We start from the raw sequence: 27440 nt of genomic DNA on the forward strand, positions 1-27440 counted from the left end.
CAACTGTCTTCCATTAAGTCTTACTAAAACAAGAAGTTTCCTAGCCAGCTGTAGTCTCTGTATTTTTAAGATAGTCACTTCTCCATTTCTTCTTGCTGTGACTTACCAAATATGTTCATCTGCCCAAAATTAAACACGTCTCGCCAAAATGCATTGTTACATTTTTTTCCCTATCCAGTTTCCGTATCTCACTAACTTTATCTAAAGAGAACATAAGTCTTGCCACAGTTCGCACAAATTTAAGTTTGTAATAGATTTCAGTTCTTCCTTAAGCAGGCAGAGAGACTGTCTGTCCTCATATCAGTACCTCCTTTATAAGGTTTAGCAATAACATTCCTCCCTTTTACCACACTTTTCCTGGGATGGCAGTCTCCTTGACAAGAGCATTGATTACTTCTCCTACAATCCCTGAAATCAAAAATGTGCTGTTTTCACATACCATGCCACCAAGCAGGGGAACAGCAAACTGGACACATTCAGTTTCACATTTATGCCAGGCACTACAGAGACCAATACATTGAACAATCCTACAAAAACTTACACAAGAAAGGAGGCGCAGAAAGTATGCCTAGGTAAAGGTCGCATGCATTTTCCGCCCATGTCATCATCCAGCCCCGTCCTGCCCACCCATGTCGCTCCCCTGTCCTGTCCTGCCCCACTCCCCGTCCCTGTCGTCGTCCCCCCAAAATGGAAGAGTGGATCCTACAGATACAAGCTTGATTTAAATTAAGAATTAAAGATCAGCTATTAAAACAGCAGTGCAGTAAGGAGGACCAACAGAGCAAACTGGATGATTTTTGTCTACATTAATCACTACAGTAATAACTGGACTTCTGTCAGTGTATCTGAAGAATCAGGAACATGAGATGTCCCAACACACAAAGGTATAAAACGGAGCCTAAAAAGTATTATGCACATATGCATATTTGGTTTACTGGTTTATTAGAGGGCGATCATTGGATTATAAAGAAAAAGTAAATCAGTATATGCTGGCAAAGAATTCACCATGTTATATTGGCTTCTTTTTTCAGCATATATCCCATATTCTGCTGTAGGAATAATGCCAAGAATAAAATGCACTGGAAAGTATAAGTGATACATGAAAAGCAAGTGACAAGCAAGAGACCTCAAATACAAAAATTCTCAGTATTGCCACTGGGGATACAGGTGTTCAAGGATGGGTAAAACCAAGTTTGTATGTGAAATATTCACGTTGGCTGAATGAAACAGGAAGGTCAGAAGTTATACAAGAAGTTATGCTCTTATATAAATTAGTTGTACTTTCATTGTAGAAAAAATAATTCTGAAACTGTCAGAGAAATATTTAGGTGTGCATCATATATTCACTAGCTAACAAAAAGTATCAACAAGCTTAGATATTTGCTGGGGCATACTCCAAAGTCTGTTTCAAACTGAGAGCTCCCAACAAGCACTTCATTACGTGGAACATGTTTTAAGCAATAATGCATCTTTCAAGGCAGGAAAGGAACTTCACTTCAAGGAGCGATTCCTGAAATCGGTACTAAGTTTTTACTAGACTAAATAATTTCAGTTTAATTTGTATGTGTCTTAGTTAATGTAAGGTAAAAGAATATATGAAGAACAGCTATGGAAATAAGAGGCTCTAAGGCAAGTAAGAATAAAAGCATGCTGCTCTGCAGCATATATTGCTATTTGGACCTCGATATCTAAAGTAAATGTATTGATATTCCAGAATATTTTCAATAAATCATGTGGTACAGCCTACAAAAGCACTGTAAATACCCTTCTTGGGTTTAGTTGTGGGTTTTTTCCCCCATTACATCCTCCTCTACAAAACAAGGTAAAAATAAAGCGTCCTAGTTAAAAATAATTTCTTCACTATTCGCATACTGAACTTTTTCTAGTCATATTAGCATAATATTGGATTAAAACACAGTAATTGTCAGCATCACTGAACTCACGACAAGTAAATCTCTAGTATAAAGACTGAATCAGCAAGTAGGATCCATCTGACAAACATATAAAGCTATGCCCAGTGCTGAGATTCCTCAAACATTACGCATTTTATTCAAGCATATCCTAAGAAACATTTCTACATTTCTACACTTCAAAACAATAACGCATGCTATGTATTACAGGCAGGAGTAGAATGTTTGAGTAAATTAAAAAATATACAGAAACATCATCCACAGCTACACATAGCACACACCGTTATCATTAGTTCTTTGCTTATCAAGAAGGAAACACTTATCTGCTCACATCAGCTGAATTTTCCTTCATCTCCCAGTGAGAACATTATTTAACAGGTTAGAACAAACTGGATGCTACAACTTATCTCACCATTTCGTTCAAGCAAGTGAGGGTCAGAATGTTTCTTGCCTATATCTGCAAAAGACCGAACCAGGGGAATCCGATTGCTGAACTTTTTCTCATTCTGATGATGGTGCCTTTTTAGAAGAGCCTCTCTCACATTCTCTCTTATGGATTCATCCAGCTGTCCAGAGGCAATCATGTTGTCCAAAACCATATCTACACAGTAACAACGACAAAAAAAGAAGACTATAAATACAGCTGTCAGTCTTCCTTTCACCACACTCAAGCACTGTAGTTGCACCAAATAATGATTAAAAAAACAACTTTTTTAAAAAAAAAAGTCTTTTCTTTAGCAAAGTCATCTTCAAGAATCCACAGGAAATATTCAAAGATCTCACTAAACACACAAATGTGAGAATAAGCAAAGCACAACATGCAGATCCAAGGGACAATATTTATTAGTAGCATCATTTTAAGAAATAAGTTACTTAGTATTTTATGATTTGTGGTCATTTACTTCAACTTTCAGTGGTGACTCCCTTCCAAAAAAAAGTATATACGTATTCAACAACTCCCCACTAGAAGTGAACACACAAACAAATGGAGAACAGACTTATGACAGTCTTAACCTGGTGTTCCCTATTTTGAAAGTATACAGAATGAGATTAATTCCCTAACTCCTCTGTCATCACCTTAAGAGGCCCTAAATTCCTAAGGCTCTCTACCCAACTTCAAGAAATTCGTGTGCTTTATAAGAGGAAGCATGAAACAAAAGCTACTTATGTCCTAATGAGCCGTCAAACAACATGAAGTTTCGAAAGGACATCCCATTCGTGTGCTCACATCAGGAAAGAAAGCCTTCATGTCTGCAAAAATACCTGCTGTGATTTCTTAGCTGCCTTTTTTATTATTATTATTAAAAAACAAACTTGGTTTTTGTTTGTTGCACAACTCAACATGAACCTATTTGACAATTTTTTTATTATAGTTTGCCAGTCTTAGCTGAAGTCTTGAGAACCCAACTGTATTGGTAAACTACAATTACATAGAACTTCTCACAGTGAAAAAGGTTATGGCTCAGAATACCTTATAAACAAAACCGTATGCAGCAAAGTCTTTGTCAGTACAATGCACCTTCCTTCTATTACTGGCAATACAGCCTTTTGTTATAGCTTCTCAAAAGGAAACCTACCACCCTCTCCCTCCTCTGTTTTGCGTAAGAACCAAGAACACCTGCTAGGTATTCCTGGCTCATGGAAATAAGACAGTACATTTGTATGCCAAGGTGTGTTACCATACATGCTTCGTAATGGCACCTACAATTAACTTGAAACAAAGTCATGCAATCTCTTAAGACATCGTAGTTCCAACTAAAATACCTGCTACTAAAAAAGTTTAAACAGAATTAAGCAATGCCTGTTTTTCTTATGTACTAGGATTATTGCTAATTATTAAAAATAAATTATAAACCAAAACATTACTTTTACAAACCATGTATTGAACACTCTTGCTCAGTAAGTCAGGAAAACAGGAAAGGAATACCAATTTCCCGAGTGAATTTTGCAGATTTCAAATCAAAACAAGAAAAAGATTTCAAGCACTGCCAAAGTTTTTAATGCCAAAACACCTTGTCTTTCACATACATGTTGGTCAGCCCTAAGCCTAGCATGATTCCTGAGAAGGCATTCCACTGTGTGGTACCTGTAGCAAGAGATACCAGAAAATTATGTAAAACTAGTTCAAAGGCATTCAGGCTAAGCAGATTATATATATAGATAGATATATACAGGTATATGTATCTATATATGAAAAAGTCTTCAAAGCTGGTTTTATAGTATCCAAAATGACCATGTGATTAGTGAGGACACTCAACATAGGTCAAACAACATGTACAAAACTTATTTCTGCTCACCTCTTATAAAGGTGAAAAAAATATCAGATGTGCAACAATCAACTGCACTAATGGCATCAAGTTAACATCAGGCAAGTTATGATTAATAATTATGGTACTAAAGTGCACAAATAAGTCCTAAAATGTTCTGGCAGATATTTACATTTCATCTGTAGAAACAAAGACAAAGAACACATTCGGGGATTAGAACATAAAGGTAAATTCTGGGCCTCATCCTAAAATATGTAATAAAGGAGGTCCTACTCATCCAGTTGTAGCTCCTTGGGAGTGAAGTATGCAGGATCAGCTCTTTACAACCAGATGAAGAAAACTGCAGTAAACATGCACATACCTGTTTCTTCAATACATATTTTCAAGAACATAAAAAGACACCATCAAAAACATCAAGTTATAGATTAAAATTTAGGAGTATTTAAAAAATAAAGTTTTGCTGCAACCTGCTATCTCATCTAGTGTGTTTGCTCTCATGTCCAACATGACCGTCCCATTAAGAATACAGCTTCGCAGTTCAAAGAGACTGTGCAGAGACAGAGTTGCTACATAAGGCTTGCTCCACCGATCACCACCATCTTCAACATCTTCTTCAAATTTCAGCCACCTGAAATGTATGCACATATTTGTATTTCTCCTGGAAGACCAACAACATGGCAAGCAATCCCATTCTTCCCTGTGGCTTCTGTATGACATGAAACTGGAAACCCCATCAGCTCATACCAGCTTTCATTTTCTCACACAACCCAACCATTGACAGTCACAACATTTTTGTCAGGCCTGTTAACCACACTCACTTGTTTTAGTTTTCACCCATTTTCTTTCTTTTGGTTTGAACAATGCCTGTCTACTCACAAGTTCTTGTGAACAAGTGTGGGATTGTGCCTTTTTATGCGATTTGCATATCTCTATCTCATCAGTATGTCAGGATTTGAAAACTGTCTGAAACATACCACATACCATGTTCAAGTCTCATAGGGTGCTAAGTCAGACACAAGAGCTAGGTAATACTAGTATGTGTAACTACAAGTTGATCTTGATTCTGACTTACAGGCATTATGTAAATTGAACTTCTGCAAAAGCTAGCATGCAATAAGGTAATTAGAAGTACTGAATGCAGAAGAATTTAGTACAACACCTATGCAGAAGGAAGCAACTTAACCAACATGAGCCAAAAATAATCATGGCATCCTGTAACGTTCATGCATGCAATTTGCAAAATACTAATGGAATACTACCTGAGAAGAACATATGTAAATATCCAATGTTCTTCATGACAATTAATATATCAGCAATAATACAGCAAAGTGATTTCTGAGATTGCAGATACTGTGCTCCAGGGCTGAACACTTGTACATATAACTAAGCACCTTTTACAACATTTGGCATGACCAGTCAACACAGCATCAGTAAGACTGAGGGTCTCTTGAGAACCATATCGATTCTTCCAGAGCTGGACAGCCAGAACAAACATTTTGATTTTCTGAGCATGAATTGAGTGAACAACTCCTCCAGTTCAGGAAAATTCTAACCTAGACCTGGTTTGCAGTTCTTCTGAAATAAAACCACTAGAAGATAAGAGCTTGAACAGTCTACTTTTAGCATACCTAGCAGTTTCTTTCCATTCATATTCTTCTCCATCCCTGAAGCACAGCTCATCCATTTCAGTGAAGAGATCATGGGGAATGTGTTCATCATCATCTTCAGTACCCAAGATAAATTGCACTCGTTGGGATGGTGTGTCTTGAAGAAAAGCAGAAATTGAACAATTAAAAGAATTCATACTTCTGTTATGCAAGAAGCACCACATAACAGTTAAACCTCCTGCTTTCAGTTAGAAAAATGCAGCACAATGTCTTCAAGAGAAGAGGAACAAAAGAAACATGGACGTTTCTTTAGAAGGAGCCTCCCTTTTAAAATTTTTCTTTGCTTCTGAAAACAAAACACCTAGAAATTTTAAGTTTACAAAATGCAAAAGTAACATTAGTTCTTCTATATGTTAACAACATGAAAATAAACATCAACAGCAAAATTATTAAAAAAAGTAAAAACTAATATACCAGAGAGCTAGAAACCTTGTTTTCGCTCTGAAAACAAAATGATACCATCATGACACAGACACTAATTAAAAGGAGGGGGGCAGGGGGGAAACAAACAAAAACCCACAGGTTGTCAGAAACAAGCAGCCTGACATATGTTGGTTGCCCTAGTAACAGTTCAAGATGCTAAATAGCCGAGTTGTCTTGCCTTCCCCCTCCGCCACACACAGCGGGTACCCAGGCACTCATATTATTAGAGCAGCAGATTTTTCAGTGGCCTGGTGCTACTTACATAGGAGGGAAAACACTATTAACTTTCTCATTGCACGGTTGGAGCACTGTACATAAATAAGCATCAGAAAGTAGAAACTACACACCTGAAATGTTGAGGAAATATTTTAACTTCTCAGAGCATAATGCCTAGTGGAACAGGCTCAGTAATAACTCATAACAAAATTTAACTATCTTTACTGATTAAATATTAAGTAGTGGACTCCACTGCTATTAGCAAAGCTTAAAAAAACCACACCAATAAAAACACATGGGTTTAGAGGTATTTTTAACACTATACACAGATCTTGTTTCAACTCAAGGGAGAGCTTTCAGATTACAAGGGTTCAGTAACAGCAATCACGTTAACTCAAGGAAGATTAGAGATGGAAAATCCAGGGTAAAACTCAATTTTTAAAATTTTACTTTGCTCACTGAAACATCACTCTCACAGCTGCTAAACCTGAACATACAACTGCATGCTTCCACTGCACAAGGAAGATCACCTTTAAGTTTAGGCATAATATCTGAATTACTAATAAACTTCCTTCAGACCTGAATTTTGCACTTTTTTTTTTTTGCCAATTATTGTTCTGGCATACATCGTAATCCAATAACATAATTCTGAAATGAGATCCTGAATACAAAAAGCATTTATTATCAGTTAAGATCTACAGCAGCTTATCTCTTTTCCAAAACCAGCATATCATAAGAATCCTGCCATACCCTGCATATTCGGGATAGAGAAGTAACCAGAAGACAGAACTGATTTTCTACCTATTTAACATTACTTGCTGCTTCAGAACCTGTACGGTAAGACACTACATCCATAAGACCAAATGATAATCATTTGTATTTGGGAGGGCAAGTTTTGAAAATGGATGAAACTAAGAACTGTAGGAGAATGGTGAAAGGAGACTTGTCAAAGCATTCCAATTTGAAAACACTTCCCTCCCCCCCCCCCCCCAGGAAACTGGCCAGTGAACAGCATAGTGCCCATGCCTGAAGTGGAACATCGCACCGTAACTTTCCCGTTCATTACCGTCTAGAAGTATATTAGAGGTCTCAAAGAAAAACTGCTAAGAGTACTGCCAAATAATTTCATTTCAAAGAATGGTAAGACAAAGTTGTCGTCATCTCTTGATGACAAAGGGCAGGCCAGGGGAGTGCTGCCTGATCCAAAACTAAAACTTAGAAGGCAGTACAATTCCTTTAGTAACAGACAGCAAGAAGGCTGAAGTAAATATTTTAATAAGTCAGTGATCAAATTACCATGGCAAATGCTGCTTCACAGCTACATTCATACTTTCAAGAATCCTGAGTGACAGAGAAAGCATAATACAAGGCTACACAATCTGGAAAAAGGTGTCTAATTTAAATAAGAGATTTTTATGCTACAGGCGAGTATTACGAAGCTCTATTCTAACCTATTCAGTGCAGGCTGCTGAACACTCACGCAGACAGCTGGATGAGGTCCAACAACTTATGATTTAGATAAAACACGACCACAAAATCCTCACCCGATTGTACACAGAAAGACATTATTTACACTGAGAGTAAAAGAACAGCAGAAAAACCATTTAAGCACAGAGTGACTACTACAAGTTTATTTTCAAGACAAACAGAACTAGCACAACAGATTTCTTACCATATGACGGAGACTCTCGGCCATCCTCTCTGTCAGTTTCTTTTTCTTTTTTTCTTCTGTGATGCCTGTGCCCACGATGTCTGTGTCGCCGACGGCCTTGCTTTCCAAAAGGGACGTGAACTCCAATATACACCGCTCTGTGGCCTTTTTAAGAAAGTTAAAAAGGAAACAATTTTTAAAAAATTACCTCCTGCCCAAATCTAGTGTCGGTGTCAAAAAGGCAGAGTTCGACAAAAACACACAAAAGCACTCTGCAAAACTACCTTTAGTGAACAAATACCACATTTCTTTTCTGTCCTTCCCTGATGTCAAGGAACTAGCGCTACACTCATTTCCCTGTTAAATTGGGCCATGTTCTCACTCATTTTATGAACTCTGTTGTGAAACAAGTGACATAGAAACACAAGCTTGACCTGCAACACTGGAAGAAGCTACTTGATAAACACCAACACAAGGCAGAGAAATCACACGATGCTCCTCTTTTTTGAAGGGAATCGTATCAGGATAGCTGTTAAAATGGCAAGATGTAATCTCATAGTTCAGTTCAGAAATTAACCATCAGTTATCAAGCCTGCAAGGAGCCTTCTCTGCTCAAATGAACTGCCAATATTTCTTCAAGTAGCATGTAACACATCTAGGCAAACACAATACTCCACTACACCATTAACATAAGCTTCAGTTTAGGAGCATAAAAGGGACTTGTTTTTGGAAACATGCCAAAATGTCAAATAACTTAAAGAGAAGGTTGGGATTTTTTTCCTATTCTAGAATTTTTAAATAAATTCAGGTAGCGCATCCTCAAATTAATATATACTCCACTCCTCTAAAATATGTACGTCAAACATTATTTTTTTTCTTTGTCCTTTCACATTACGGCAATACTAGCATCAACAACTTGGCAAAAGAAATCCATCAACAGACTGTCACGAACACATTACTACCATGTCTCCTGTAATGGAGACAGCATGTACAATAATATTTTCAATTTCTTTTTCAACAGAGTCAGGAAGAAACACCTTAACTATAAGCCTGGAGGTTAACACTAAATACTCTTCTACCGTATGAAACGGTTATTACAGAAGACTGACATTAACAAAAGGAAAAGGAAGTGGTTTTCCAGCTCTGAGAGATGCAAATTTACAGAAGACAAACAAGCCCTAGGACTTGTGACTGTACACATACATGCATGTATATGAGTGTACAGCATGTGCACACACACACACTCAACATTACAGACATAAAAAAATTCTGGTGATTACAGAGTTTTAAAGAAAATGTGGTAGAATGTCAAATTTGAAGAATTTGTAAGCCCAAAACTTTCATAAAGCAGTACTTTTTACAGTGCTACATAAGCAAAAAGACCAAGCGAAAATCAGTGATAATGCATTAATAAGTTCAACATTTAATGAATTTGGTCACGATTCCTTTCCAAGTTACAAGACCTGATTCTTGACATACTAGTTTTAATTAGAATCAACTATGACCAGATCTGAAATTTAGTATATTAAAAGCTATTTGCTTCCATGTAAGAGTGGAAAACAGATTAATTTGTTGAAGCATTCGTCAGTCCCATTTATAGAGAAAGATGCGCTTTTTTGTGAGCTTCTTCCAACAAGAACACACTCAGCCCTTGCCAGGCAGCCTGGCCTCCACAACTACTATGCACTATGAAATTCCCAGAGAAATTAATGCAAATGTGGCACCTAAACATAAAATAATGCATTTGATATATGAGTAGGTGGCCCCTAACATTATTGATACCTTTGTAATACAAGTGTCTTACGTATAGGGGAAGCAAAAGTACTCGGTTGAAAAATAGTTGCATTACTCACCAAACCCCACTCAAAGCTGCCTAGTGCAACCAACTGACCCACCACTCACTGTCATCATCCCTGTTAGGATTTTTTGTATTATTTTATATATTCAATTAGCAAGTATTAAACTATACTTATATATAAACAGTTCTATTTGTTGTCAGCGATTGGTTTTATGAAGGAACTATTTTTTCCTCAAAGAAACTCAAACATATTTCTAGCAGAAGTGCATTTTGTTTAATATCAGTAAGACTGTTTTAAGCACGTGCTTTAATCATTGCACAAAAAAAACTTGCAGGTGATTACTTTCTAGAAAATTTCAGGAATCTGAAATTGCTCAAGATTTTACTTCCTGAAAAATAAGGATGACTTCCACATTTTGATCTCTTACTTTTCCCATAAATGAAGACAAAAAAAGCCACATTGTTTTCTATACCAAAGAACAAACCAAAATCCCATACAATTTTTTTCAAGAGCCTCAATCTTAAAACAATTCATCCTGCTATTGCAAAAATTAGCATTTGTAACAGTGTGGTTTCTATAGCCAAAGACCACATTGCTGCATGGTGGAACAAGGAAACAAGAAGTCCACCTCCTTTTACAAAACTGCAGTCTGAAAATTTTTCAGTAGAAAAGTTTGGAGGAGAGCAGGTATGTTGCAGAGGGGCAGCTAAAAGCTAGGGAAAACCTAGCTGAAGTAAGCAACAAACAGAAGGTGTTTTTAAACACCCTGTAACCACAGCAAATCACTTTTCCTACCCAAAATGCACTGAACTCTCAGCTATCGCTACATCCAGGTGCCTCAGATGTTTCAAGGCACACCAAGCAGACACTCGCTGCTCAACTGAGTCCTCCACCTGGGCAGCCAGCCCACAACCTACATTTAGCATTACTTTCTACTCCAGAAGGAAACTTTAAAGTGCCTTCTCACTACCCCAGCAGATTGGGCTATCACAAAGCCGTGGGAACAGGCAGCAGTGGGTTATCCTGCCCTTCAGCCCACGCTGCCCAGAAGTGGCTGCTGTGTGAAAGGAGACTTCCTCACATGGGGGCGAATGTGAAACAAGAACACCTTCCCCCAGTCACTCCTCTGTATGCCAAGAGATCAGACTGCTACACCTGCAGCTCTATTTTTGGGCAAATGCGAAACACTTAAGAGCAAGATGATTTTCCGTGATTATTAAGTAACATGTGTTGCAATCCAATGTCATTCTATCAGATTAATTTCAAGAAAAAAACCTTGATGTTGAAAAACAGCCTCAATAATTTTTGTTTTCCCAGAGCAAACATGGGGGTGGCAGTACAACAAACTAACCAAGGAAAGTTCAGCTATTGCAAACACCACCTTATGAGTGCACCAGCCTGTTCCTTGAAAAAGGAGAGGGGTTTTTTGTTTGTTTGGTGGGGGGTTTTTTTGGTATCACAGACATTCATAAACAAAGGCATCTCCTCTACTACCTAGGAAATCCAAAACTACTATTGTTGTGTACACTGTCATGATTACCCAAAAGCATGTTGCAGGTATATTGAACTCCAAAAGGCAGGGCAAAACTGCATAACAACAGCTGGACAAGCTTAACTTTAGTTCTAACTCCACAAAGCAGAGCACTTGGAAGTCCTCTAAATACAAGGACAGCTGTATTGAGTAGGTCTGTGCTCCCTTAAGTTTAACTACTCTTGTCTGAATAATGAATGGTTGCAGATAAAGATTTACTTACAAACACAAAAAGGAAAAAAATGAAACAAAAGCACAGGGGTATTTTTTCTTTATTCCCAATGAACAGGTCAAAACAACTTGCAGTTGCTTCACCTTGGCCAAAAACAAAGCCAGAAAGGCAAGGAGTATAATAGCAATGGAGAAAAAGTTAACTCTAAAAAGGCTGGAATTAATATTATTAGCATCAGTATCATTTTGAAAGTGACCACAACCTTTCACTTGAATATTGTTTTTAAAAGATTGAAAGGTACAATTATGTGACCTTCAAAGCTGTATCCAAACAAACATCTGTACCACACTTGAGCAAAGCTTGTTACAGAATTACTTTAAACCAATGATCAATAGAATTAGTAGACTGCTGGACCCTAAATTTAGTAACACAAAGCTCAAGAGATAATTGTTCATTTTAATCTAACATGACTTTATCCAAGCTTAGCTGTTCAAATCCATCAAGAGTATTTATCACACAAGGTCCTTATCAGTACAAAACAAATTTAAATATCAGGAGCTTGCTACATGTCTCCATCACATGGTTGGTCTTATTTGAAAAGCCAGTTTATATCAAGTCCTATAAAACCGACAATATAGAAAATGCTCTTTTTAAGTTCCCTGATTTCTACCCAAAGCTCCTACACGACGACTTCTAAAGTCTGAAAGAGATCAAAAACATGTATACAAAAATGCTCTCATGTGGCAACCCTGTTAAGTCCAATTCCACACAGAACTTTTTTTTTCTACTCATCATTTTGTTACTTAGATGTCTTTCAAGATTCATACAAAGAAGGACATTCTTCCCCGTGTTAACAAGAGAAAGCAAAGAAAGCCATGTTAATATCTATGAATTCTCAAATCCTGTTGCTTTGAAATCTGAACTGCAGAGATCATACATTAATTACAGTTCTAAAGGACATCTGGAGGTGGACTATCTGGTCCAATCTTGCTCAAAGGATAGCCAACTTCAAAGCTGAAGCCATCTTTCTGATCAGGTTGGTCAGGATGTCACCCAGCCAAGCTCTGAGTATCTGTAAGGACAGATAATCTACAGCTCTCCAGGCAACCTACTCCAACATATAATATGCTGCATGAAAAAGATTTCCGAATATCCAATCAGCACTTCCAATACTGCATCTTGCATGTGGTCCCCCCTCGCCCTTTCACTATGCACCCAACAAACGTCTGACTCCACCTTCTTGGCAAGTTCCCCCAACATTCTACTGAAGGCACAGACTCCATGACAATTACTACTTTTCCAAAAATCTTCACATAATCATCTGAGGACACATCACTTTTTACACACATACATTTTATTTATACACTAAAGCCTTTATTTAATCAAATAATGTCATAATCAATCTTGTCCCAGCATGGAAAAAATGGAGGATCTACAGGAGAGATTCTAATCTGTTCCTTCAGACCATAAAATCTGAAAAGCAGCAGCTGCTTGATGTCTTTAACTCACATCACCAAAAACACACTACCCTAATAGGAAGCATTTGAAATCTATCTTTATCTGATGCCTTGACATTAGTTCCCCTTACATCACAGGAAGTACTTACATGCACAAAAATAAGCTCAATGCAATTTATTAGTACACCTTATAACTCTTCTGCCACAGCCCTGCTCCAAAGGTAGAAGCACACAAATGGGAAAAATAATCTTAGGTGGATGGAAGAAGTGAAGAGTGAGAACAAGAAGTGTCTTTTCACGCCCAAAAAAAACTTACAGCCCAAAGGTCTTCTCCAAATATTCTCTGTTCTGGTGAAGCTTAGGGAACAAGTAGAATTCCTAGTTTACACACACATCCCCCATTTGTGTAAAGTTGATTTATTTATAATAAAAATTCTGAAAATTCGCTCAAGTCAGTAGTACACTGAAAATACTGCTACTATGTCAATTCTTTGATGTTCTGATTACAAGTAATGCCACATTTCTGAAGTATGCAAATAAACGTACAATTTAGTATTGATAGCGAAGTCCTCAGTGTGAGACAGAAACTAAGTATTTCAAAATAAACTGCATTATTTTAGCTTTTTTTATAAACTTCTGTCATATGAAACATTCCCAAGAAAGCGTCAAAATATTTTCTAAAGAATTAATGAAGTAAAATTGAATATAAAGTATTTTAATATAATCTTGGCCTCCCATGCATGACCAGACCATAAAAAAACCCTATTACCACCAAGGATTTTTTTTTCTGTGCTTTGTCAAAATAATTATTTGACAAAAATTACCTCTTGCTTTCAGAATAAAGCATTTGAAATAAGATTTTCTAACCAAATCTGTACAAAGGAGTAAAGAAAATTCATTCACAGGACAGTTACATGCCATAGCTGGAGCCCAAAGAGTCTCCACAGTACAGCATATTTTAGAATCTGTTAAAACTCCTGCACTGCAGTCTGAAATCTCCTGTTGCTCCTGGTAATTAAGCATATCTGAGAATATGCTCTTTATACTAAAATACTTGGACAGATAAAATTGAGAAGCGTAATCCAAAGATCTAGTATGTAGAGCATATGGTAAAGCAGCTCAGTAGGAGTGTTTCCTCACTACACAATGAAAGCATCATATTTTGTTGACTGGTAGAAGCAGTAAATGCCAGATTTCTCATTACACACAAGTGATTTTTTTTCTGGTTTAAAGCCAAATAGGACTTGGTAGTGGCGGTCAAAAAAAAAAATGCACTGAATACTCCCATCTGACAATCGACAACATTCAAGAAGGCGTTATCAGTAATGACATTAGACGTGCAGGTAGTGACACTGATAGGAAAAGCTCAGTGCCAGCTGCCAGAGCTGCACAGGGATCCTGGCACAGCAGGTCCACCCCAGGTCTCTGTGGCCCACCGCCAGCATCCACCGCCCTTGGCAGGCAGAGGAGCCAGCACCGGTACCTGCGGGAGCGGTGGCTGGCTCCTGCCCTTGCACTGCACAGCCGAGTCAGACCAACTCGCTCGAGGTTCTTGGTCCCACCCGCCTCCGCAGCAGAGCTCAGAAAAAGACACACACATACCTACGGTAGTTTCACAGTTGTTTCTGTTGGAGGGGAGAAAACCTAGAAACACGCAAATCAACCAAAAGTCCCATTATGATCAAAGACTGGCCCTTCACCCATTATAAAGAAAGTGATGCTCTCAGCCCTTAGTGGATGCCATACCCTGTAAGGACACAAGGCCTCCGCATTCGTAACACTGCCCTTGTGAAGTATTTCAAAAGAAACATTTGCAAAGATTTTCCCACTTCATCCATGGGCCACAAAAACATTCTCATTACACGTTTGACTACACTGCTTTCAGGTGCAACTGCTGCACACAGCCTTAAAGGGATCAGCTTGCCCCCAAACGCGTCTATTTCCTGATATTTTAAGATATGAAGAATATTACAGAGAGAATCTTGCCTCCTGTAGGAGTTACCCTTTCTAAGCAAAAAGCTCAAACTTTCTTTATAAAATCACAAATAAAAAAAGTCTCATACTTTAAAAGCTTTAATGGCTGTGAAACATTAGCTTTCAGTGAACTGCAAATGGAGAAGTCATCCACTCAGACTTCCAACATCCATCAAGTCACAGGTTTAGCCAATTTTGGAACAACTGATTTTAAAGGGATTAAAAATAGTAAGATAAATATTATGAAAAGCCGTCAAGAAACAACAGGCTGCAGAATCAAGTACAGTCTCCTATTTCTTCTGCCTAATCAAAAATTTTAAAATTTGAGCAATCTGAGGCCAGCAAGTTCACTGAAAGTTTTATGTTTCAATTGATGCTGTTTGGCAAAACTTTCATTTTATGGCTGCGCTACTTGAATAACAATTTTACGTATGTTTGAGATTACAAACTGCAGCTAGTTACCTTTCTGTAACGTTTCTGATGCAGCCAGAACAGAAACATTACATAATGTTCTGAGATAAAAGAGGTGTAAAAAATTTAAAAACTGTTAGGATGCAGTTTGTGTCAAACTTATTAAAAAGCATTGCTTCCATCTTAGTCTATTTTACAATAAATATTTATTTTACATGTTTACATAAAAGGCATTTGTTTTGAATGGCATCCATTTTAAAAACAACTCTGTTTTAAGAAGTGCTAAAATTAGCATGGACATTTCCAAAAATGAATTTTAAACAAGTATAAGCAAAGTTATTGTCTGCTGCAGATGTTCTCATGAACTGATTCAAGTTTAAACGCTGATGCACACCGAAAAAAACATTGCTACATGATAGTCAATGTGATAGAACAATTTTGTCTGTTTTGAAGGTGACTATTAGATAATCTAGCCCTACTTGTTAGAAACTGCAACAACTCAAGGGTATTCATATACACCACTGTCTTCTACCTCCACAGAAAAAGTACCATATTGAAAAACCTTACACTTTGCTGCACTACATTCCTCAAAGATTATTTTCACGTAAGCTTCAGTATTTATATAAAGATCTTCTACTTTAAACTGGCTACATAAGAAAGGAAGCATAGCTAAAATTAATTTTATTTTTCCCTACACATTTATCCCAGTTCCTGTGAAGGAATCACTGAAATTACTGAAGTCTAAAACTCCCATAAAGCAACACTTAGTCATAATACAGATCTAAGTTATTACAAAAGCTGTCTTCTCTGAGAATGTTTTCCTTAAAGTAGAATAGAGTATCATACAGATTTATACATCATACATACACCACATTTTTTAAACAAAAATAAAATCAAAATAGTAATACTGTTTTTATTCTAATTAATTACTTACGATGTATGTAAAAATGCTGACTTAGTTTCAATATGAATACTACCACTCAGTCCCAACTGAGTCAGGAAGATTGTAAAAGTTGGGTAACATCATCTTTAGCAAGACGAAACATCCTGTCAGCAGCTATTCGTAAACGGAAGGGTTGATGGGTGCTCAGATGGGTTCCTTAGCTGGTGAGACCATTCAACAAATAAAAAATTAACAACTGTCTCAAGGACACTCATTAGGAAGATGTATTGTAGAGTAATGAGTCATTTCCCTCAAAGGTGAGGACAACAGTGATATCAAAACTGCTAAAAAAAATTTTTTTTTCATTTATACAATTGTTATCTAGCTAAAGAATATGAATTTTGGGGTGGACTAGTCTATGCTTCTTTTTACACTCAGCTCTGGTTAGGTCACCATCAAGAAATCTCATAATGTAAAAAAAAAGAAAGTCAGTCTCTTGTCTCAACTTAGTACTAAGCTCCACTTGCCAGGAGCTTACAGTATGTCTTTCCAGAAATTTGCATGTAACTTAACATGCAAGTAAAAATTTCAGAATTTATAGTAACATGCATACTTAATATATTTGTATACTCAGTATACTTCATAGACTTACTATATTTGTATAGCAGTTTTTAATATTGTAATACTGTGTTTGGAAGAATCAGAAACAACTCCCAAAAATAATGTAGAAATCAGCAATACCCCCCTGCCTCCAAAAGCAACAACACATCAACACTGAAAATCGTGTCTAGTCTCTTCAGGTGCCCTATTGAGTTTTACATCTACACAACCAGGTTGCCAACTTTCCCTCTCAAAAGGCAGTCTAAAACAGTTTTGATAGTGTTTGTTAAGGATTTACCTTCGTGATGGACACCACAAATAATAAAATAAGCCGAGGGCAATTATTCTTTCTACATAGGAATCTGAATATTGCATAAATGAACAGAACAAGGGGTCTTGAGGAACTTGCATGCGGACTCTAATACAGGATTCCCATAGTAACAGACATTGTAACTAAATTTTCAAGATGTGTGACAAAGGTGTAGCAATACAGCCTAATTCCAAAATTCACTTCATCAAGATTGCGTAAAAAAAAAAAAAACATCTTACTAGGAAAACACCTCAGTTTTTGTGACTTCGAGAAGCACTGATGACAGCTAACATTTATTTCTAAATTATAAGGACAAAATATCCTGCACTAACAAAAGTGGTGCAAGTGAACATTTTCTTGATGTTGCATATGATTCAGAGTACGTTTCATATACCTGACCAGCTGCACTGTGTCTGAAGAGACATGGTTTTGCTTCCTCTCAGTTCAACTCAAACTAAGGAGCAGGAACAATCTTTCCAGTTCAGGGGTATCACTACAGGATGGATGAAAGTTGCTCTGCAAGAATCATTAATGAGCATCCTAAATTATTTTTTGTTTCAGCCGCAGTTACATATCCCATTTTTCTACTTTTTGACCACATAAAAAGATAGAGCTTAGCATGATAAACAGCATCCAAAATTATTTTCTGTTAAACACATTTTTTTTTCTAGACCATTAAGGGGTCTCTTCAAGGTTCAAGCATGCATGCTGTAGCTTCAGAAGGGCAAGAAACTTGTTCCGTACTGCCTAAATTAGCACAGCCATTCACAGAACATGAAAATGTAAATACTAAGCACAATCTTAAAATGCCAGCAACTATGAAGTCCTGTTCCATTACCTGTATTTACCTGCTCCTGTACAATTTTTTTATTTTACAGAACTATTCATGGGTTTTGATCAGCTGCAATTTGGATGCATCTAAAAAGGCAGAATAATAGTAAACCTGTCACCTGAAAAAAACCTTAGCAGGACATTCTACTACAAGTTCCCATATAAGTTCTCTTAGTTTCCCAAATCCCTTTCGTAATACTGAAACAATTTCTAACTACTCATAACACGATAAACTGCAAAACACTCGTACAGCAAGTGTTCTACTTTGATATAGAATATTCACTTCTAGAGGTGGAAAAACTGCACAACTGTTTAATGACCTGTCCTTATCAACTAAGATTAACTGAAAAGCACAGCTGTTTTCTTAAAGGGAAAATAAGGCTCTAAACCATCAAGGTAGCAGAGATAATAGGGTCACTTGAAATGTAAACACTACTTACACCTGGCCACATGACAGTGTGAGAGTACAGTAACTATTAAATCTTGAAAGCTGCTTCTTGGATTTAAGCCACGGAAAACTTGTCTACTGAGACACACACTCTTGACCTCAGATTGTTTCTGGAACAAGACTTCTGTTATGTGTAAACTCCTTATCTCTGCTACACCTGCAACTGCTAAGAGTAACAGAATAGATCCTTTTTCCCTTAAGCTGTACCTAGTAAATGTATCCCCGAATCAAGGTGAAAATTAACTACACATTTAAAAAGGTAGGTCCTGGTAATATCAAGCCAAACATACAAACTCAGGTTTAAGAAAGCTTTCCTTTAACATGGTTCTTAGCAGAAATCACCTTTTACAAGACAGCATGAAATACCTCTGCCACTACCATTCCTGCCTTACTTCCACCTCCTGCCTTACTTTGTTACTACTCTTACTCATTGCAGCTCAGAGAGTCTGACATCAAGTTAAGAACATCGGGTACTCTTAAACAGGTTATTTTAAGGTGTTATTCCCCGTTCTAGCTCTTCTGTAAACTGGCATTTGTTATTTCAAAGCAAGGTCTTACAGCTTCAGTAAGAAAGCAGCACCTTTATTTAGTACACACACTGTCTGCCCACAATTGCAGTTTACCATCTCTACCCATTTCTCATTTACAGGAATAGAGTTACGAAACAAGTAGCCTGTGCCTAACCTTTCTAACCTAAACACTGTCACTCCAGATACATACCACACTTTCCCTGCCACCACAAATAGAATGCAGAGCTTGGGAAGCCCTAACTCTTAAGAACTGTTTTCCACTTCAGCATCTCACCCTGTTTTCATTAATATTTCATCACAACATTTCCAGAAAATGGAAGTATGCAATACTGACGATACCAACAAAACTTTGCTTTAGTATTAGTAACAAAATCATGCCTTCTACAGCATCAAATCCATCAACTTTGGTTTGTACAGGCTTTAAAGCAGTTAAGTGTCACCTGTCCATGCTGGTTTTTAAAGGTTTGGTGTTTCACATCATAACTGAACTGCATTAACTGCTTGCTGCCTCTCCTCAAAAATGAGTCAACACATACTTCTGGAAAAGTTCCAAGTTCCTAGAACTCTTTTCCAAGTCACCACAAAAACAAGCTGGAAGACTGGACTGAAACAGTTTTCAGGTCTTAAAACACTTAAAATACCCAATGCTTAACTATAGGTCTTCCTAAGCCACAAGAAAACATTCGTAAGTCAGTAATGAAAAATAATACTATCCAGAGGTTTTTTACTGCTTGCAGCCAACAATTCCATTTCTCCCCTTGCATGACTTTAATACCAGAATTAAAAACAAAACCCCAAAATCCCACATACCTACTTTAATCATAGCAGCCTAAAAATAATGCTCTCAAACAGAGCTGTAAGTTCAAATAAACTTATCCTCTAAGACATTCCATATCTAAAGGATCTCTTCTGTGAATCTCAGATTAGATAACTGTGAGTCATACACAACTGTACTTACATACCTTTCTCTTCTGTACAGGAAAGTAAAAACTTCTCTTCCTTTCTTTGGACCAGTTTCCACTGATAAAAGTTAAAAATACATGCCATCCCTCCCTTTCCCCATTCTATCATTTGAGGGAGGGAAAGCACCAATTGTCTTACATATATGTAAGATACTACAAAATATATGTAATCATCAAAAATAATTCCTACTTGAATATGAAAACCTGTGCCTGTATGAAGCTTCAGAAATGTGATAATCATACTGGAATACATCTTTCATGTCAGATACTTCTTAGTTATTTAACCTCTGTATAGCCAGCCCTCTTTCACACTGAGACACTTAACACTGGATCACTCCAAAGCGTGTGAAAGGCAGCCAAAGGAGAAGTAAGGTGCATGGCTAAGAGCAAGGTGAGGACAGTGAGATCTCCTCCTTCCAACAGCTGTTATTTGACTCAATTGCTCATGAAACTAAAAGTCTGTTTCACCTTCATTTAGTCCTCTGGCCACGGGTAAGGCTGGGATATCTTCCACCATCAGCAATGCAAGTGCTTGAATTGCCTCAAGCGGCCTGAACCCCCTCCCAGCATCTTGTGTAAGCAGTGGTGGACTGGCTGAAGCACTCTGAAAAACGTGCTATGAAAGAGACTGGGGAAGTGAAATTGCTGCATGTTCCCATGTCATTCTTCTCATGTCATTCTCCGTGGTTGAGGCATTACAGCTGTTCACAACCCCAGCTGCACTGCACACCACTCCAGCTGAATGCCTGCTTCCCCTTAACCCCCTGCCTCCCTGCAAAACACACACATGCATTTTCTGGGTCATCTCTCAGAGGAAAGCAAGAGAAGAAAATGGAAGAGGAGATAGCTTAAATCTGCACTGAAGATTTAACTGCAGAAACAGACACGACTAGTTTCACCACAGCTCAACCTTATCTAAACTGGGCTGTTGCAGCCTCCACTGCTGCACCTCTCAGCCTCATATTCACACTTCCCTTCCCCGGTCAGCACTGGCACACATCCATCTGCATGGCAAACTGGTTTGGGGCGCTCAGCCGCTGAGAATTTTTTTTATTATTTTCCTTTGGCAGGACTGTTACATTTTCTGCTGGTTAACATACCTAACCATGCTTATGGTACAGTCAGACCAACTGTCAGTACAAGATGGAAAATAGTAACAGACTGAAAGGAACAGAGCAAGAGTATGACTACAACAGCAACAAACAACTTTAACCACTTTAATCTGTCTCGTTAGGCCACAGTATAAGAAAATGTGACAACAACCTAAAAATCAACATTTCTCAGCTAGAAACTGCTGCTATAATGGCTCTCTGATGTTCTGAACCAGTAACACTCAGTACTGTCAGGAAACATTGCTTGGTGAATCTATGGATATTTTTCTAGCATTTTGCAAATGTTAATTAAGCTTCAGAGCATTCTATGTGAAAGGTGAATAAATAGGATTTTAACACTGAATCTCCCTAGCTTTTCCCTCTGGCTTTGCTAAATAGCATCCAAGAATCTTCATCCTTATCTACTTCGTTTTTTGAGTCACGAAGAAATTGTTTCTTCGATGAAGTATCCAATTTTGCATTTTGCTACATGAAAATGCCATTTTTCTTGCTAAATGCAGGATCCTGAAACAAATAATGAAGACTAACAGAATTCCATAATGCTTAACTGACTGCAGAATGTACAGTTTACCATGGAACGAGAACCACTGTTACCTGTTCAGACTCTCAGTATTTAAAATGCATGGACGCACTCACAAGGATAATGAACTTTCCCGCGTTTTGATTCTGTAGAACTTTACATCACATGTGCTTGGAAATTTCTTACTGACAGCAATCAGTTTGTAAAACATACAATCTCAGAAGCAAGCTTTCCTTGGAAATCTTCATAATTTTTATTTTTTGAGGGTTTTTAATTTTTTTTTTTTTTCTGTAACAGATTTGAGTAACAGTGGGTATTAGCATGCAGAGAGACAAAAAACTGGGCAGGTCATCTGCTGTTCACTGGGCTTATTCCTAGAATTTCATGATGGTCATGAAATTCTGATTCCTTTTAGTGATACTGGTTGCATTCGAAAGAAAATGGATCTTTTATCCCAAGGCAAAAAAATGCATGTTAAGCAACAGAAAACCACCACAAACTTACTCTCTAGTTCTTCTTTCTCAAAGTTTGTATTGATAGTAGAGCTGATTTTGCCCATATCCACAACAGCTTCTTCATCATGACCCTGAAGAAACAAGATGCCAGTTAATTAAAACTAAATAAACTGATTTTTTCTAAATTCCTAAATATATTCTACAGTTATGAAGTTGTTTCTCAAAGTTTTCTAAAACACCACACTTACACCTCTTAGAAACTGAGAAAGAAAATGTCACTGAAAATCTACCCACGCAATTCTTAAGAAAACGTTACCCTGTATTGAAGGAAAACCAGAGTAAACAGATAAGCTAAATAACATGCAATTTCCTTTTGTGATGTTTTTAATTTCATCATATCAAAGATCAGGACATATTTCAGCAGTGCAATATTCTTTTTGTTTTACATTCAATAGCAATTGATGAACTTCAATAAAATAACTGGCAAATATTAAAAAAGTTACATGAGGTAACACTCAGGTTCTCAAACCCATTTGCTCAGTGGACAAACCCTGTGTGACAATTTCCAGCGCAGGTAAGCAGCTTTTGTGAACCAAACGTTACACAAAAGGAGTGGCAAAAGAGTTAAGTTACACAGCTTGGGGGTCCCTCCTAGACTAACAGTCAAAATAATGGTTTCACTCAGCTTTCAACAGGCAGCTTGTTAACCTCATCCCTATCTAATTAACATTAGGAAACAGCAGTTGCAAGACTATCTTTTCAGATCCCATTACTACTGAAACCATGCCACTCATAACACAAAAGCATGGTATTTGAAATAGATGCAGGCTCAAGATTGAGGCTTATCTTTGAATGTGTCCCCTAATCACATTTGTCACATCACTAAAGCAGACCTTTAAACACTGCCTTTTGCTCCATCTTGACTAAAATAAACCTTAAAATAACTGTGCAGTAGGAAACTCGGAATCTCATCTCAGACTTCACACCGAACCAACATTAAAGTTGCCTTTCTCCAAGTGTTTGCTTTCCTTAAAATACAGTCCACTTATAACAGCTCACAAATGACGGCCTCCTGGCAGAACTCTTCTCCAAAAGAACTGCTGCCTACCATAGGAGTAAGGCTTTGCTTTACATCTAACTATGTATCATGGCAAGCTAATGGCTGAATACTGTCCCTGCTCTTTCTGCTCCCTTGGGCACACACTTTTTTCCTTGTCAGATCTATCAATCGTGAAGTCAAATACAAAGAGCTGAAGCAGTGCATTTTATGTTTTTAACAACTTAGCCTTCCACTGGATCAGTTCACTAACATGACTTTTCTCGTGGCTGTACGACAGCCAGATATACCACAAATACCTGTTTGATCAACGTAAATGCACCAGTGGGCTGCTGCCAGAAGTGAACACCGTGGGATCTGTGATAATGGTTTCATAAAGAGAAAACAGAAGCCTGAACCAGGAATCTTATAGAGACTGGATACCCTAACAGTGTTGACATTCACCTAAACTTTGATCTTAGAATTAATCAATAGTGCAATGCTTCTATATATAGAACAGATTTGTCATCTCATGGAGAAGCAACAAGGATGAAAAACAACAAACCTGTGTAACAGCTACAAGCTAAAACACTGTTGGCAACCCCTACCAAATAAAAAAATTTTTTTGGAACACATAGCTCCTTAGCCTTAATAAAAGATCTCTCATAGTATATTGTGTGCTTGTACACACACACACACACAAAAAAAAAAGTCCAGATCTTTGTTAACTATTGAGGGAAGTAGATTAAAGAATATGAAGATGGCAAACGGCACATATAGGAAAAAAGGGCTTTTTTCAGATTAGGTTTAAAAAAAGTTAACAGTTAGTTATAAAAAATAAAAAGCAGCTGGCGCTGTGTAAATAAATAAGCAAGATACAAAAAAAGACTGGCACATAGTTTTCAGAGGTTTATGCTGCTAAGTAATGATCGATTCTGAGCTGTGTCCCCAAGAATGGAGTTTTCAAGGCAGGCTTACACAGTAACATAACTTTGTTGCCACTACTGCATTACAAAAGCAGAGTTTTGCAGGCATGGTAGAAAAACCACAATTCCTGCACACTCCAGACAGCCACAATTTAAAAATTCAGGTGGTTAAACTGCAGTTGTGCCTGATGGCAGATCTGTGAAAATGTTACAAGGACCTATTAAAAAAGAAGAATCAAGAAATGTAGACAGCATCGTGGTAATAAGATGGGACACACACACACCCCCCACAACGGGACAGGGGGAAATAGTACATTCCTGTCTCCTACACACCAAAATGAAATTATAGAGCTGTCTAGAAGATGCCTTCATCGTGTAATCGACCTCTGTCATCTCACTGATAACCGTTCTGGAGGCAGGGGGGGAAATAACAGTTGCAAAGTGAGTCTTGGCTCTTACCTTTCGTGAAGATAGATCTTCCAACACAACTTGGGGGAAAAAAAAACATTGAACATGCATCAACCCAGTATCAAAAAGAGGCCTCTAAGCAGCAGCATTAAAAAGCTTTTAAGTTAACAATCTTTTGAGGCACCAAGTAAGTACAGCAAAACATTTAACTGCATTGGTAAGGCTGTAACACTAGCAAGGCCTCAAGCATACCTACCTTCCAATTCATCTCAGGGACACAATCAAAATGATAGGACTGTAGTGCACTCCAGCTCACAGAAACAGACACACACACAAATCCTTCATGTCACTAGAAAACTCAAAATAGACGGAAACAGAAAATCCTCTAAATTATCCCGAGTGTCTTATAATATGAAAGAGAAAAAACCCTAATACTAGGAAGAGTGCTATCAAAACCTCTTCCACAATAAGCTTCATTGTTACAGCCACAGACTGCTCAAGTGCCCTGCACCTAACTCTCCCTGCCCCCTAAAGTTCTTCTAGGACACTTGGAAGCTTCCCAGACAACACAGGTTTTGAACAACAAGGGAAGACGTTTTTCTCCAGATTATACAAACTACTGCGTACTGGTAGAAAATTACATACACACTGTGGAAAATACACATGTGAGAAAAGATTTTTATCTCCCAATAACATTTTGAACTTGCTGTATGCCTCATACTGTGTTATTAATATTTATCACCCTTTGCTGTAGCAACAGAGACACTTTGCCAACCTTATACATACAGAAGCAGCTTTCAAAACCACATCATGTGAAAGTAACATGTTTTTTGAGATTAGATTACAGAGAGGCATGCATGCCCTTGCAAACCATTCTATCCCTATCTCAAACTACTCGACATATGCAAAGACTCTTCCAAGAATAAACCATTAGCAACCACAAATATCATACATGAAGAAAGCATATCCTTTACAGCCTTTGTTTAGAAAAAACACAAAGCATCAGTCTAACATAACCCTTTGTGATGCCAACAGCAAATCCCACGATGAAATAATTTTGCCTTAAGTCAGGCAATATTCAAATACACTACAAAACTAATTCCAAGTTACAACCTTTACCTTGCTAAAAATAAAGTCTGTAGGGCATACATTTCCAGTAAATACAGAAAATCTACCATGTCAGTTTAAAGGCACAAAAGTGAGAGCAAACTGTTCTAGTTGCTGAATCAAACACATTCCCATTCTCACTATCTCTTCCACTTTCTGAACTTTTTACTTAAAGAGAGGTGGGTTGTTTAAGACTCATCAACTTCCCTCTCGTAGGCACAGAGAAAGACTTCATCTTAGAGCAAGCATTCCTCTGCAATCTACTACTCATTTAATGTGAAACTACACACAATAATCCCACAGATGCCCAAAACACAGCTGATAAAGCCGAGCCAAAGTAAAATTCAAGACTAACTTGGAATGTATGTAACTTTTCTTTTCAGTCAAGAGACAGAACAACTGGGGGGGGGGAACACCAGAAGCAACGAAAGTACCCTAGGAAGAGATTAAGCATTCACCTTTTCACAAGGATATAGTCATTTATAAACACAGAACAAGTCCAAAGTACATCAAGGAAGGGAAGAAAGAAAAAAAAAAATCCTAGTACACTGAATTAAAATACACTAAGTACACTTTTTTTAACACCAAATCTGTGAATACTCACAAGCATACTGTAGGAACAGCCTTCCAGTAAAACTCATATTTAGCCAAAGGTGCCTGCATGTACTACAACATATCTTCCTGGCCTTCCAACTTTCCCCAGCATGAAAATGAAACCCCTTTTCAACTGCTGCAGACCAGACAAGACTTCCAAATACTCTTTGCTCTAGCAGAATCCCAGTAGGATTCCTCTTGCCACCTCCGATTTTCAAATATCTTTTCTCAGTCCAGGAGAAAAGAGTAATTCCCCTTTTATTGCAGACAAGTATCCAGAAATTGCTTACACTATATTTACCTTCTCAAACATTTGTCTTCATTTAGTACAGTACACTTCTTCTATCTAAAATTTTAAAGCTGCATGAAAAGTTGAACTTCTAAAGTCAATCCTAAATTGCACAAATCACTAAGGAAAGTGTTCAAGTTTGCAAGAATTTGTTGTCGACCTCCAGCAGCACGTGTTAGTTACCATCTAGTGGACTGGCACAAATATGACGCACAGAATATTAAATTTAAAGGATACTTTCCACTGTCATCTGTACAAGCTTTTCTCACCATGCAACTCATCTAACCTTATGCAGTCACATACACATGACAGGCTTCAGATGGGCACACTGCCTAGGTGCATTACTGAGCCACCACTTCCAAGAGATACAACTTGCTAGCAACACATTTTTGAGGTCCTTGGAATGTAGCTCGTTCTGGTAACAGACAGTGATCATACAAATGGCTGACAAAGTTAACCTTAAACCTTGAAATCTAGAAGTAATACAGTAATTGCGTTAAAAAGAATTTGAGCTCAACATCTAAAACCATTACTCAGCTAAGACAATGTTCACATGCTCCATTTACATCCCCTCTGTCCAAAGTTCTTCCCAACAGAGCTGGGGAACTACCTGCAGCACCATAAGAGATAGCACTAGTGTTCATGGGAATAAGTAGGGCACAGGAAAGGACACAACCCAAAAAAAAAGAGAAGTTAAAAAAAATTACATTATCACTTTCATGCTACAAAGAACCTTCATTGCCGCATTTGTTCAAGCAGATGCAAATGCAAACCACCATCACTCCCCCAAAAACTAAACAAACTACTAACCAACCCCGAACACCAGGGGCTGTGGGGGGTAGAGAGGGTCATATCTATTTTTTTTTACCTTATTCATCTGTCCCTGGCCAAAAGTTTGAAACTTCTAATTTTGACACTATTCTACTACATCTGCCTACACCATGCCAGTGA

General features: G+C 37.7%; 1 protein-coding gene across 8 annotated transcripts in view; it reads right to left on the reverse strand.

The window, feature by feature from the left end:
- Nucleotides 1-27440, reverse strand: part of SLC4A7 (solute carrier family 4 member 7) — a 97618-nt gene that overhangs the window by 39675 nt on the left and 30503 nt on the right. For 5 of the 8 annotated variants that reach the window (XM_055806944.1, XM_055806943.1, XM_027782743.2 and 2 more), the window contains exons 2-6: nucleotides 22179-22260; nucleotides 8156-8299; nucleotides 5806-5941; nucleotides 4645-4805; nucleotides 2323-2511 (exon numbers count right to left, since the gene is read on the reverse strand). In XM_055806944.1, coding sequence (XP_055662919.1) covers nucleotides 2323-2511; nucleotides 4645-4805; nucleotides 5806-5941; nucleotides 8156-8299; nucleotides 22179-22260 — 712 coding nt within the window. Of the gene's footprint in view, nucleotides 1-2322; nucleotides 2512-4207; nucleotides 4599-4644; nucleotides 4806-5805; nucleotides 5942-8155; nucleotides 8300-8418; nucleotides 8560-22178; nucleotides 22261-27440 lie in introns of those variants that run through there. The other 3 variants (XM_055806945.1, XM_055806946.1, XM_027782742.2) reach the window with 3 other exon arrangements.

This window comes from Falco peregrinus, chromosome 5, assembly GCF_023634155.1.
Source record: "Falco peregrinus isolate bFalPer1 chromosome 5, bFalPer1.pri, whole genome shotgun sequence".
NCBI lineage: Eukaryota > Metazoa > Chordata > Aves > Falconiformes > Falconidae > Falco > Falco peregrinus.